We start from the raw sequence: 14,465 nt of genomic DNA, 5'->3' as shown, positions 1-14,465 counted from the left end.
GGCTCAACATAATGTGATTCTGGGCAAATCACTTGATCTCCCCAGACCTCCCAAAAATGAATGTGTCCTTGTGTAATGTAACTGGTGCTCATGTAAAGTGATCCAATTTTGACCTAGGAGTCGAGTTTGCACTATATAAAAACTGCAAGAGAAGTGAAGTAAATCCTGTGACTGTATTATTGCTTAACAAGACTGAGCCACCCTCTGGCTCGCTCTGTCTGGTTCTGTGGCTCGCTCGGTCTGTTATTTAGGGAGTTTAACACAAACAGATCACCGGAGGCCAGCCGGTCCTAGGAATCCACTGTGTGCACTAGTTTAATTCTCCCCTTTCATAGTTTTTTGTTTACAAAAAGCGCCAAGTACTCCATTTTTTTCCCCCACATCCACTCCAAACCAAAACACATAGGTAAAAGACATTGTCATTTACATCAATAGCTCTAACTCTCGCAAATGCGAGACCTACTGCATTGCAAATGCTTGTTTTTTCTTCTTCTCAGTATATGCTGCAGAGGACCCAAGACAATGATGAGAACGTGGCACTGGAAGCTTGTGAATTCTGGCTCACGCTGGCTGAACAGCCCATCTGCAAGGAGGTTTTGTCTGGGCACCTTGTTCAGTGAGTATCTGCGTTCCGTTTTCTGGACTGGTACAGTAGTTGCAAAGAAATAAAATTGACCAAGCTACATTATTCGTATTTCCAATGCAAACAGAAATTGAAGGGATTTAATTAAGATATGATTTACACATCTGTGTACAAAACCATACTGTTTGGAATTGTTAAGGATGCTCTAAAGACACTAAAAGATGTAGACGTTCTCGCTCTTGCCCTGTGAAGTTGGCAGAAAAATGATCAAAAGCAGTTAGAAGCAAGCATCACAGAAAGCATGCAACCAACAATGCAAGGGAAATTAAGTTTGGGAGGGTAAAGCTGGTTCCTACATAGAAATTGGGTATTTACATTTAAAAAAAGCACGGAGTCTGTACATGCATGTTGACTGCATGTTTTTGCAGCCTAAGCATTAACTGGGTTGTACAATTTTAGTTGGGCTAGACTCTGCGGCACAATGAGAATGTTGAATATAAAAGGGTTTGTATGTTCTTGCAGTAGCCTAGCTGGAGTGAACATTAGTAACTACTAATTCTGAAAGATCTGGAATGGACATGAGTGATCAGTGAGAGACCATGTAGACCTAGTGTCCTGTATGTTGTTCAAGATGATACATTTAGACCTAATTAAGTTCACTTTAACCCAAAGATTCTCTTGGAGGTTGACAAAATTGAGTCAGGTGTTAAACAACCAGGTTATGTGTTTTCCTGAAGCACTGGTGGCCCTAAATAAGATTTTAGGTTTGGTGGTAACTGATTAAATAAGGTAGTATGGACAAAAAGCACAAGCATTGGGGTGTGCTCTGTGAAATCTATGTATATAGAGTACTAGTTGGTCTGTGGAACACATCTAAAAAGGCAGTGTGTTTTAGTTGGAAAGATTGGCAGTGTGCCATGTTGACTGTGTGCTTAATGGTGTGGGGATGTCGGTTTGACTCTGCAGCCTGCATAAGACTTAAAGTGGTGAAGTGACCCAGGTGGGGGTCCCAGCACAGCAAGACTAGCCACTTGGTGTTTAGTTGCTTAAGACTGGCACATTAGTGTGATTTCAGTGCCCAGATACAGGGTGTTACAATAACCCCTTTCGGGTCCTCAGAGAGCAGATACAGAAGCTTTTCTGTTCTCAGGGGAAAGAAAGGTGATAATCTGGTGAAGTTCCCTCCTTTGAAAAGTACGTAAGGAAACCCCAGATCACACTTTAAAGTCCTTTTTGTAAATTGGGATTCATTTTTACCTACTTGCTTTTTATCACTTGACCGGGCCTGAACTCTGACTAGCTAAATTGTCAGTGGGGTATTGCTTTCAAATTGGCATCAGTGATCATTATTTTGGTTTTGCCAATATATTCAATGTGAGCCATGGGGCACCCATCCATTTATGAACCTTGGGAAAACACTTTTGAAGTATGAGGCTGTAAGCGAAAGGTTCCTTTAAAGGATTTGGGTATCATCTCTGTTGGAATACAGAAAACCCACATGATCAAATGATTGCTGCTTTTGGATCATGTCATGTACACATTAAATAAAGTGGTTAAAGTTCTGAGCCTTGTGCTCTGCCTCCCAAGTCGAGGACCCACTGGCACCATGCATTATAAGCTACTTTTGTAAAAGTTTCAGCCAGTATATTACTTACTATAGACTAAGGGTATGGAATGTTATCAAATATTTATTTGGCCGTGGAACAGGACGCTTCTAAAATCTACCTATACTGTAATAATAATAAATCCACTTGTCCCTTTTGCTGCTATGCACAGATTCCAAATTACGACTGCTTTCCCATTATATAAAAACTAGCAAATAGCTTCTCTGAAAATGCGATGGGTAATATTGGGTTTAGATTCCAGCAAGGTTCTAATTTTTACCACCTTTCAGTAAATCTGTAAACCTCTACAGACTGCGATTTGGAATTGGGAGGAGCGGAATTCCGTTATGCATTCCACTCTGCTTAGTCATGAGTGGGCTGTTCTTGCACCAAGATACTTGCACCCGGATTGCAAGAACAAAAGAACAGATTTTTCCTGCTTGAAAATGTCCAGAAACAATACTTGTTACTGCCTGCAATGTAGCTATGATCAATTTCCTAGGCATGCTGGAAAAAATTGGAAATGTACTCCTGCCCAAGGCAGGAGGAACGTTTGTGTGGGTTTTTATTTTATTTTTTCCTCCAAAAGCAGCAATATGCATGTATATTTGTTAACAAGGACACCGATATTACTTTTATGAGAAGTATGGTTTGCAAGCCTTGGTCTATAAATTCTTGTGATTCCTCCGTCGTAAATCGGCAATAGTGCAAGGACGTGTACCAGCAGTGCATTTAGGTGGCTTTCTTTAAAACAAACAAAAAAATTGGTGTGCGTCAAATACTTTGTCTATTAAATGATTCCTTAAGCTGCACTGTAGTTGACCCAAACTTTATTTGGTGTTGCAGTTTTATGTGTACCTTTTTTTATTTTGAAAGCAATCCTCAATCTTGTTTTCTTGGCCTCTGCATGTATTTTCATATAATCGGGGAGTAATCTGGGAGCCTTCCAACGGTTAATTGTTCTACTTGTGTAGACATTTTTATAGTGGAACCCTGTCAGTGCTACAACTTGAGTTGAGAGCTCACTGTATTTCCTTGAAACGTGCAGCCTAATAGTGAAGGTTTTGCGTCAGGAATTATGTATACAGGTTTGAATTTGCTCGATACACAGCTTGCCTCAGTGGCAGGAAATCCTTTTTTACAGATCCATACTTGTGTACTGTAAACTGGTATCCAAAGGGTTTGTATTGTAGGGGGGCTCATTTAACACTGTAACCATAACCTGCTGTCCTTGACCCCAACCAATATGACCTGGGAATCTTGCGATATGCATGGTACTAAGTAGCAAGGGTTGACAACCTTTTTCGTAAAAAGAGCAACTTGCGCGCAAAGAAAAATAATCCTTGGATGCTAATGGCAGTAGTGTTGTTATAGTGACCGCATTTGACAAGATTACCTTCCTGGCCATCCCATGCAACATAACCAGCAGTGAATGTGTTGGGCATTGTTGCCAGTTGTAATGTCAAAAAGGCTTGGTTAATTTGGAATTCCTCAAGCTGGGTAATGCAACACATAGCCTTAGTTGTAAGCATTCCAATGCCGCAAGAATCTGAAAGCCTATTAGTTGTAGATTCCTTAACTCCGAATTACCCCCATTGTCAGACTGGATCTGGAGAATTTTTCTTCAGCAATACCCCTGCACGTCGGTAGGTGGCGTCAGTCGACTCCGCATTCGGCGTCTCCTTTGCCGGGGTGACATCGCAGTGCCTACTTGACACCGCATCGGTGCCGACACAACATCCCAGCCTAGCGCAGATCCGGAGAGAGCTTGCCCCATAGTCATTTCTTGACATTTTTATTCGACTTTTGTCGACTTCTTTTTCTCGAGTCCTGGTGCGCAGCGGATGTCTCATTGTCAGGCTGGATTCAAGCTTCGTGTGTCTCTGGTGCCTGGAGCGCGACCACGACCTGAAGTCGTGCTCTGACTGTCTGGCCATGAATCTGAAGTCTTTGCGGAGCAGTCCTGAAAGCTTTTGGAGGTCCGGCAGTCTGCTCTGTGTCGCTCTCGCTCGATGGAAGGTCTCGAGATGGGTTGAAGAGCCACTACACCTCGTCCACCTCTTTGCACTCCTCGGGTAAGTCAAAGCACACGAAGGTGAAGAAACACTGTTGCTCTTTGCCTTCTCCCCATCGGTTGGCTGACGCGGGAACTGGACCATCGTCGCTCTAAGGCCCGTCTCAGTTGCCTGATTCAGGAGTGACACTGTGCTCACCCCGTTTCCGGGAGCCAGTGCGTCCCCCTGACCAACTTTGTGCATTTTACGGAGCCCTCCATTCCATCTTTGGGCAGCCCGCCTCAGCTGACACTTCTTTGGACCCCGTGGAGCCAGTTGGGGGACCTGGGCCTTCGATGCCGGCGGCTCCGGCGCCGCAGGGTCCCCATGGATCCAGGCCTGGATCCGGATCCATGCCAGTTGACCTTACTCTACCTTCCCCGGTGCGGATCTCATTGACTATTTGCCCCCAGCGTTGGCCGTGCTGCCGGCAGACACTGTCCCCGTCCTCGTCTCCGTGATGGACCCGAAGCTGGATCGACTACAGCGGACATTGAATCAGACGCCGGATTGTACTTTTGTGCCCTTGCTCATCCCAGGTGTTCCCCACCGCCCTGAGGGTGCTGATGAGGACTAGGAGGGGTCGTTGGACTCTTTCACAGATCGGCTGGTAAGCCGGGCTGGAGAGAGTAACTGGTTGATGTTAGTGGTCTGGATACCTCCCTAGACCTTAGCATACTATCTCCCGCTACCTTGGCTATGGAGGAGAGAGCGTTCTATGCAGTTTTGGTGCATAGGGCAGCAGAGGCTTTGGTCCTGGAGCTCCCTACAGTGGGACAGAGGTGCTTCAACCGGCGACAACTTCTTCGGAACCCCTCTTGCCCTTTAATGAAGCCCTCAAGGACGTCCTTCTGGGCACTTGGTCCAAGCCCAGCACAGGGGCTCCTGTGGAACAGACTAATTCCTGCTGCCACCGCACGGCTCCGGGCGATCCCATTTTCCTCTCCCAACACCCTCCCCGAGAGCTTGGTGGTCCAAGCTTTTTCATCCAGATGCTCATTCCTTTCCGCACCCCCAGGATAGGGAATCCAAGAAGCTGGATCATCTTGGGAAGCGGTCTCTTCCTCCCGCATGGCGCTGCGGTATGTGAATACTGCATGCCTCATGGGCTGCTATACCCATACAGTCTGGGATACGGTTGCGCAGGTGCTACCCTAGTGCCCTGAGGAGGCCCAAGGCATTCTCTCCCAGGCAGTGAAGGATGGGAGAGATGCAGCCAAATTGACTATCTGCTGTGGACTGGATACCGCTGACTTACTGGGCAGAACGATTTCCATGTCGGTAGCCCATCAACGCTACGCCTTGTTAAGGACGTCTGGTTTTTCAGGGGAATGTTCAAGCAACCTTGTTGGACCTGTCCTTCGGTGGCTGTCGCCTTTTTGGTGAAAAGGCACTCTGCTCTCAAGCGTTTTAAGGATTCTCTGACTTACGGACAGATCCTTAGGCCTTGCTGTATCCTCCTGTCCCCCACAGTCTGCCTATCGTCCCTTCCGTGGCTATAGAAGGGGCTCCTCACCACGTTCGACCCAGTCCAGCCACTGGCCCACGCAAGCTGATTCACCATCCCCTCCCCCACTGGCAATCCATGTCAGACAGGTGGATTTTGCAGATAGTCCGATGCCACTGTCTCTCAATCACATGTCTGAGGATTTGGTGCTTCTCTGCCAATAAGTCTCGGATATCTTGGCCAAGGGAGCTATTGAGAGGGTACCTGTGCCAGGAGTAGGCCGTGGTCGCTATTCCTGCTACTTTCTGGTACACAAGTAGGACAAAGGCATGCGTCCTATCTCGAACCCGGAAACTGAAAGGTTTACCAGTGCTCTTCGGTTATTCCCGAAAGTGATGATGGTGTTTGTCTTCTATCTAGACGACTGGCTGTTGAAGACTTGTTTGCCCCAGGCGGTTGTCTCCCACCTCCACACTATGGCGGACCTCCAGCATTTTCTAAAGATCACTATCAACATGCCAAAGTCACACCTGGCTCCCTATCAGTCGTTCCCTTTCATCTGGGCAGTTCTGAACACAGTGCAGTTTCGGGCATATCCTCACAAGCAGTGTTTCCGGGATATTCGGGCTATGATACCGATGTTTCAACCTCTATCCCGGATTTCGGTAAGAATGACCCTGAAACTTCTGGGCCTCATGGCCTGCTGCATACTGCTGGTGGATCATACTAGATGGCGTATGCTGGCTCTGCAGTGGGGCCTGAAGTTCTAGTGGACGCAGCATCAGAGTAATCTTGCTGGCTGCGTCCAGATCTCGGAGGGAACTGGGCAACAGCTGCAGTGGTGGTTGACGAACCAAGATTGGGTCAGAGGCTGAACCCTTACCCAACCAGACTTCACGGTGGTGACCGATGCATCACTTCTGGGATGGGGCAGCCACCTAGGAGAGGCGGATATCCGAGGAGTCTGGTCTCCATATCATCCTGTTGGAGCTCTGTGCAATTTACTTGGCACTTAAAGACCTTCCTTTCCTCCCTCAAGGGGTAGGCAGTGCAGGTGTTCATGGACAACATCACCTCCATGTGGTACTGCAACAAACAAGGCGGGTGGGGTCATGGACCCTTTGTCAAGAGTCTCTTCGCCTTTAGACATGGCTCAAACCAGGACATAACCCTGGAGGTTCAACACCTGGCAGGTTCTCTGAATGCCATGGGGGAAGAACTCCGCCGCAGGTGCCTAGGGGATCACAAATAGTGTCTGCGCTCAGAGGTGGTGCATGGTCTCAGCAGCGGGGAGGGCCTTTGTTAGATCTGTTCGCCACAGAAGAGAATGTGCAATGTCAGTGGTTCTACGTGTTGGAGTTTCCAAGGTGGCACTCGCTCTGCAACGCATTTCGTCACGAATGGAGCTGTGGCCTCCTGTAGGCTTTTCCGCATGTACCACTGCTGCCCTGAGTGCTGAAGATAAAGCGAGACCGAGCCCAAGTCATTCTTGTAGCACCGGACTGGGCACGAAGGGTCTGTTACCCCGTACTCCACACTGCCCCTTCGAGAGGCTATTCTGTCGCAACAGCAGGGGATGGTCCTCCACCCGAACCTGTCCACTCACCACCTCCTTGCGTAAATATTGAGCGGAAACAGTTGACAGCTTTTGACCTTCCTTCTGAAGTCTGTCATGTTAGCTTGTAAGCCAGGCGTCCCTCCACTAAGACACTATACGCCTGTCGATGGAATAAGTTTGTGGCATTGTGCACAGCAAAGGCCGTGGAGCCCCTTTCTGCCCCTCTTGCTGAGGTTTTTGTTCCTTCTTTCTTTACCCCAGCAGCGCTCTGCTCTGGGCACTGTAAAGGGCTACCTGGCAGCCATTTATGCTTTTCTTCGGCTGCCAGATCAGCCCTCTTTATTCTAGTCCCCTATTGTAAGTCGGTTCTTAAAAGGCATTATTCCTCCTTCCTTCATCTTCTTCCATAATGCCTCAATGGGACTTGAATCTTGTCTGGACGTAACTTGTGTGCTCCTTCGAGCCTCTTCACAATTGACCTCTCAGGCTTCTCACTCTGAAGACTGCCTTTCTCGTTGCCGTCACTTCAGCTCGCAGAGTGAGCTAGCTTAAGGCTCTTTTTTTTTTCTAAGCCTCCTATCTTTTCAGTCCATCTGGACAAAGTGGTGCTTCGAACGAGACCGTCATTCCTGCCTAAAGTATTCACTCCCTTTCAAATCGGGCAGACTATTACTCTGCCCACCTTTTTTCTCGCTTCCGCACCCTTCCAAGGAGGAGGAGACTCCACCTTCTGGACCCAAAATGTGCGTTGTCTTCCTTGACTGCACAAAGGAGTTCTGGGTGGACTTTCACCTCCTTGTTGTCTGTGTCAGTGTCAAAAAAGGTAGGGCTGTGCAAAAGCGTACTATCTTTCGATGGGTGGTCTTTTGTATCAAGATTTGTTACGCTTTGGCTAAAAAGGAACCTCCATTGGGGCTGCGCGCTAGTTCCACTAGAGCTGTGGCAGCAACCACTGCTTTGTCGCGGGGAGTCCCACTCCTCGATATCTGCCAGGCGGCCACGTGGGCTTATACACATGTTCACCTGACATTACTGCCTGGATAGTCCAGTCCGAAGGGACGGCTACTTTGCCCGTTCTGTCTTCCAGGATTTTCTGGTGTCACTTAGTTAGCAGACCCTCTTCCGGAGATGGTATTGCTGGCGTATCTATTCAAAGGTAAGGAATCTATAACAGTCTCTTTCAGAGTAACAAGTTTTGCAGCGTGAATCTTTCTGGATTCACTATGCTGTGCATTATTCCGCGGTCTTGTGGTTGGGTCCGGATTCGTAGTCTTTTCTTTGTTTTTTTTTTTTTTTTTTCTCTTTGCCCAGGTGGGCGTCGGCGTCACACCCCCTTTGGGTGTATTTCCGGTGACGTCGGCATGCTTCCTGCGGAAGCTCCCACTCTTGGGCGCCATCTTCAGATTCTTTTTTTCCGCGGTCGGGTCTGGATCGTTCCCGTTTGGGCTCCAGACATTTTTGGAGCTGCATAGAGTTGGAGGCGAGGCCAACAAACAGAAAACCAAGAAGAAAGCCGCTAGCAAGCAAGCAGCTGCAGTGCCTTCAGGAAGAAGCAAAAGAACTCCTGCAGAAGCAGGCCATAGAAAGGGTACCCTTCAAGGAAAGAAACACAGGAGTATACTCAACATACTTCCTGGTACCAAAAGTAGACGAGACAATGAGGCCCATTCTCGATTTACGGTTCGTGAACAAATTCATAAGAACGCAAAAATTCAAAATGACCTCCCTGCAAGAGGTGCTCCCACAGTTGCAGACCGGGGACTTCATGGTCACTATAGACCTCAAAGACGCATACCTGCACATCCCAATGAACAGGAAGCACAAGCACATGCTCAGGTTCACCGTCGGAGAAAGCCACTACCAGTTCACGACACTGGCCTTCGGTCTAAAATCGGCACCAAGAGTTTTCACAAAGTGCCTCGCAGCAGTCGCAGCGCACCTAAGAAGGCAGGGAATACATGTATACCCTTACCTGGACGACTGGCTGGTGAAAGCAAACTCATACCAGAAATGCAAGCTGCACGCACATACAGTGACCAGCACGCTCATAAACCTGGGGTTCTCCATCCATTGGAAGAAATCATCAATGGAGCCGGAACAAGTGAAGATCTTCCTGGGAGCACAGATCAACACCTTACAGGGCAAGGTGTTCCCCAGCGAGAAGAGGGCGAGGGCGCTGGTGAAGGAAACTCGCCTCTACCGGAAGGGACAAGCTCGGACAGTGAGGACGGCGAGCAAGATCATGGGGATGATGGCATCATGCATCCACCTGGTACCGAATGTACGACTCCACATGAGACCCATTCAAGAATGGCTACAGGAGCAATGGTCACAAGCTACAGGCAGTTGGGAGGATCTAGTGGTTGTAACGCACGCAGTGCAGAAGGAGATGACATGGTGGACCATGGAGAACATAGCAAGGGGAAAGCCTCTAACGCCCCCAACGCCAACAGTGACCATCACCACAGACGCATCCCTGAAGGGATGGGGCGCTCACATGGAGGAGCTCAAGGTGAGGGGACTGTGGACACCGACGGATGCCACAAAGCACATCAATTACTTAGAATTGAAGACAATCTTCCTTGCACTGAAGGCCTTTCAAACAAGACTGTACAAGCACAGGGTATTGATACAAACAGACAACACCACTGCGATGTTCTACATCAACAAGCAGGGGGGCACACAGTCCGCACCGCTTTCAACGCTGGCGCAGGAGATATGGAGATGGGCCATCCCTCTCAAGATAGACCTGCTAGCCATACACCTACCAGGGAAGGACAACATACAAGCCGATTGGCTCAGCAGGCAGACATCGGCATCCCACGAGTGGGAGCTCAATGCTCAGGAGACAAGATACCTGTTCGACAGGTGGGGGACACCATCGGTGGACCTGTTTGCCACACGCCAGAATGCAAAATGCCAAAACTTCGCATCCAGGCAGCCCGAGGAGGGGACACTGGGGAATGCCCTATGGATAGATTGGTCAAGGACATTTGCCTACGCCTTTCCCCCGATACCACTGATGCACAGAGTACTGAGCAAGTGCAGAGCGAGCAACATGACACTGATACTGGTCGCACCGCAGTGGGCGAGGCAGACCTGGTACTCGCAGATCATGGAGATGACACAGTGTGCACCCCACAGATTCAGCAGGAGGAAAGATCTACTGTCCATGCAGAACGGAGAGGTACTGCATCCAGAGCCAGAGAGCATGAGCCTAGTAGCGTGGCTCCTGAGGACATAGAGTTCGCACATTTGAGACTACCAGAAAGCACCCTGAGGGTACTTCGGGAGGCACGAAGGCCCAGCACTCGAAAGTGCTACGTTGCGAAATGGAAAAGATTCACAATATGGTGCAGACAGGAAAGACTCCACAATAAGATGAAGAGGGACTCCACAGTGCTAAGGTACCTGACGCACTTACTGGAGAAGAACCTTAGCTCATCCTCGTTAAGAGTTCACTTGGCAGCGATAGTAGCCTACACAAGGGGAGAAACGTGCAGGAGCTTCTTCACATCACAGGTGGTGAAGAGATTCCTAGAAGGAGCGAAAAGGATCGCACCACCCAAGCGGGTGCCGCCACCTGCATGGAACTTGAACACAGTCCTAACGGAACTCATGAAAGAGCCCTTTGAACCACTTCACAAGGCCTCCCTAAAGATGCTAACTATGAAAACAGCCTTCCTGGTTGCGATAACGTCCTTACGCAGAGTAAGCGAGCTTCAAGCGCTGACGCTACAAGAACCATACATACAAATACACAACGATAGAGTTGTGATGAGGACTGACCCACACTTCATGCCGAAGGTGGTATCCAATTTTCACATGAACCAGTCTATACAGATACCGAGTTTTTTCCAAAAACCCACAACCAGCGCAGAGAGAGCTCTGCACACCCTGGACGCCAGAAGGGCAGTCATGCACTACATTGAAAGGACAAAGGGGCACAGGAAAACGAAACAGTTTTTTGTGTCCTTCGCAAACAGCTTCATGGGCAAAGCAGTAACCAAAAGGACCATTGCACGATGGATCGCACAAACAATCCAACTCTGCCACAAACGGGCAGGACAGGAACTGGCTGAGGGGACACGTGCCCACTCCACCAGGAAGAAGGGCGCTACAATAGCCTTCCTGGCTAACACACCCATAGAGGACATATGCCTGGCGGCAACATGGGCTTCGGTGCACACGTTCACGAAGCACTACTGTGTGGACATACAAATGAACAAGGAAGCTCAAGTGGGACAGAAGGTGCTACAGCACATATTCAACACCCAACGCTCATCTTCCACCCAGCCGCCACAGAGATGAGAAACCGCTACAAAATCTATGCACAGCATAGTGAATCCAGAAAGATTCACGCTGCAAAACGAATAGTTTTCTTACCTGTCGGTGTAGTTTTGCAGCTTGAAGATCTTTCTGGATTCACTAGCGAACCCACCCACCTCCGCCAGAAAGATGAGGCTGGAGAGAGAAGAGGTGGTTAACTAAAGAATAGACTTTGAAAATACAAAGCGGTAAATACAAACTAAGAAGAACATTGCCATTACTTCGGAAACGAAAGAAACACGGAAAAAAAGAACCCGAAGATGGCGCCCAAGAGTGGGAGCTTCCGCAGGAAGCATGCCGACGTCACCGGAAATACACCCAAAGGGGGTGTGACGCCGACGCCCACCTGGGCAAAGAGAAAAAAAAAAAAAAAAAACAAAGAAAAGACTACGAATCCGGACCCAACCACAAGACCGCGGAATAATGCACAGCATAGTGAATCCAGAAAGATCTTCAAGCTGCAAAACTACACCGACAGGTAAGAAAACTATTCGTTACTTCCCTTCGGTAACGATGTAACTGTAAGACCTATATTAGTTAAAGATTCCTTCCTGCCCCACCCATCCTCCCTGCTCTGCGAACTGACTTCTAGAGTTAGGGACACCCTTTACTGTAGGAAACTGGCTATCTAATATATCTAATATATCTAATATATCTAATATATCTAATATATCTAATATATCTAATATATCTAATATATCTAATATATCTAATATATCTAATATATCTAATATATCTAATATATCTAATATATCTAATATATCTAATATATCTAATATATCTAATATATCTAATATATCTAATATATCTATATATAGATATATAGATCTGTCTGTCTGTCTGTCTGTCTGTCTGTCTGTCAAGAGTCCAGGTGACCCCAGAGGTTAAAGGTAGATAGAACCTTACTCTCTATTTGGGGTCGAGCAGTAAGACCGTATCAGAAGACCGTGTTAAGCATTTGATGCACACACTCAGTCAGCAAATGAATTCACACACAGACTGAACTCTAGACCAATTGTTTTTGTGTAAAAAAAAAAAAATATATATATATATATATATATATATATATATATATATATATATATACTAATTTATTTTTAGAACCAAGCAAGCCTGGCACAGGTAAGCATTAAATACAGTAATAAGTTGCTGAATGTAGAACAGATTGCAAATGCAATAGGAATTGTACTTTGATTTACAGGGGATGCAGTAAGTTGCAATACTTAGCAAATACAGTTCATTGAAATGAATAGGCTTTTTCAATGAATTACAGGTAAGTTACTTTTCACATTACTTTTCTAACTCTGTGCTGGATACTTAGATTCAGCACTGGGACATTTCCTGCAACCAGGTAAGTAAATGCATTTTGGTAATTCGTACGATTTTTCAAGAATACAGGGATGTGTGCCATGTCTACTCTTCACTTTTGTTTTTCACCAAAGCACGCAGCCTGCAAGGGCACTTTGAGAGTGTAGTGGTACAGGACCTCTAAGGGTGGTACAATAAGTTATGCAGCCCTTAGAGGCCTTCTCTGGTCACAGTGCCTTGAGTACCTGTGGTACCGTTTAACATGGGCTGACCTGTGGCCAGCAATGCCAATTGGATTTAGGCGTCAATGCCATTTTAGGGAAGTAACATCGGCCCTGGGTACCTGATTAGCAGGAGCCCAGGGCGCACTCAGTCAAAGAATATCAGCAAAAAGTGGGGGCATACCATGCAGAAAGAGGGCACGTTCTCGCACTAATGCACTTTTGACCAGCACTACCTACTGACGTGCAGGGGTATTGCTGAAGAAAAATTCTCCAGATACAGTTGGACGCTTGGCGATAATTCTAAGGTAAGGAATCTATAACGAATATATGTCTCCTACAGATACATAATTACCAAAGGTAAGTAACTTGTTCTTTATCACTCAAATGCTTAAAATATATTCTGGAACTACAACCGCTCTTTTCCAAATTTCACCATAAGTTCTGAAAAGATAGATTTGTCTCGTAGACACTTGTCAACTTTGGGTCAAATATATTAAACCAAGTAGTAACTTAAATTAGTGAGCTGGATTGCACACAGGAGAGTTACTTGCAGGTATCTCGAAAGCGACTAGTAGCTCACGAGCTGCTCGTTGGAAAAGCTTGTATTAAGGCATTAAGAGCATCATTTAGGGTCTACTGCACCATTAGGATTACAACATTGTGGTAAATAAAATATTACCCTGGCAGAATTTCTAGGCATTAACAAAGTATCATGCATCAAATGAGAGACAGGATCCGTGGTGTCCAAGTTAAAATGGGCTTTATTCCAATAACTCGAGTCAAAGGGAGAATATGTTCCATCACCACTGAGGTTCAGGAAGAGTAATCTAACATTTAATAACAATGAACAGAATATATACATTTTACTCCTTGTACATAGGGAGGAGCGCTCCAGGCAGAGCAAGAAAGAAAGAGATAAGAGCATGTGGGCGTGTATGAGGGTGCATGAGGGTGTACACTTGATGAGTCATAGGTAGGTGATAGGTAGGTGTCATAGGTAAGTGGGTACTTAGAGGAGGAGTTTGCATGACCAGCTGGAACTCTGCCCTAATTGTGCAACTTTGAGCATGGCGTGCAATTGACGTGTAACTGGGAGGAGAGCTGACTTCCAGCCTAGCAGAGAAATCTCTTGTGTCAGGGCGAAAAGCACATCTTGTACAATCTGATATGATAGGGGATGTATTGTCTGAAGCAAAATGTTGTTCACCACTAAGAATCAGAAAAAGCATATATTTCTCCGTTCATTGCATGGGGGCTGAGACAGAGGGCTAGGCCTTATCTGTCGCGGACGGGTTCTGTTTGCTTTTCCTCACGGGGCAGGGATGCCACTCTGTACTGAAAACAGATAACTGTTATTC

At 46.9% G+C, this 14,465-nt stretch overlaps 1 protein-coding gene across 2 annotated transcripts in view; it reads left to right on the top strand.

Moving 5' to 3' along the window:
• TNPO2 (transportin 2) overlaps positions 1 to 14,465 on the top strand; it is a 162,566-nt gene that overhangs the window by 77,649 nt on the left and 70,452 nt on the right. For both annotated transcript variants that reach the window (XM_078689212.1, XM_078689213.1), the window contains exon 9: positions 498 to 616. In XM_078689212.1, coding sequence (XP_078545338.1) covers positions 498 to 616 — 119 coding nt within the window. The remainder of the gene's footprint in view (positions 1 to 497; positions 617 to 14,465) is intronic.

Source organism: Lissotriton helveticus, chromosome 1_1 (assembly GCF_964261635.1).
Source record: "Lissotriton helveticus chromosome 1_1, aLisHel1.1, whole genome shotgun sequence".
Lineage (NCBI taxonomy): Eukaryota > Metazoa > Chordata > Amphibia > Caudata > Salamandridae > Lissotriton > Lissotriton helveticus.
The sequence above is the reverse complement of the archived record's forward strand: the minus strand, read 5'-3'. Positions and strand labels throughout refer to the sequence as shown.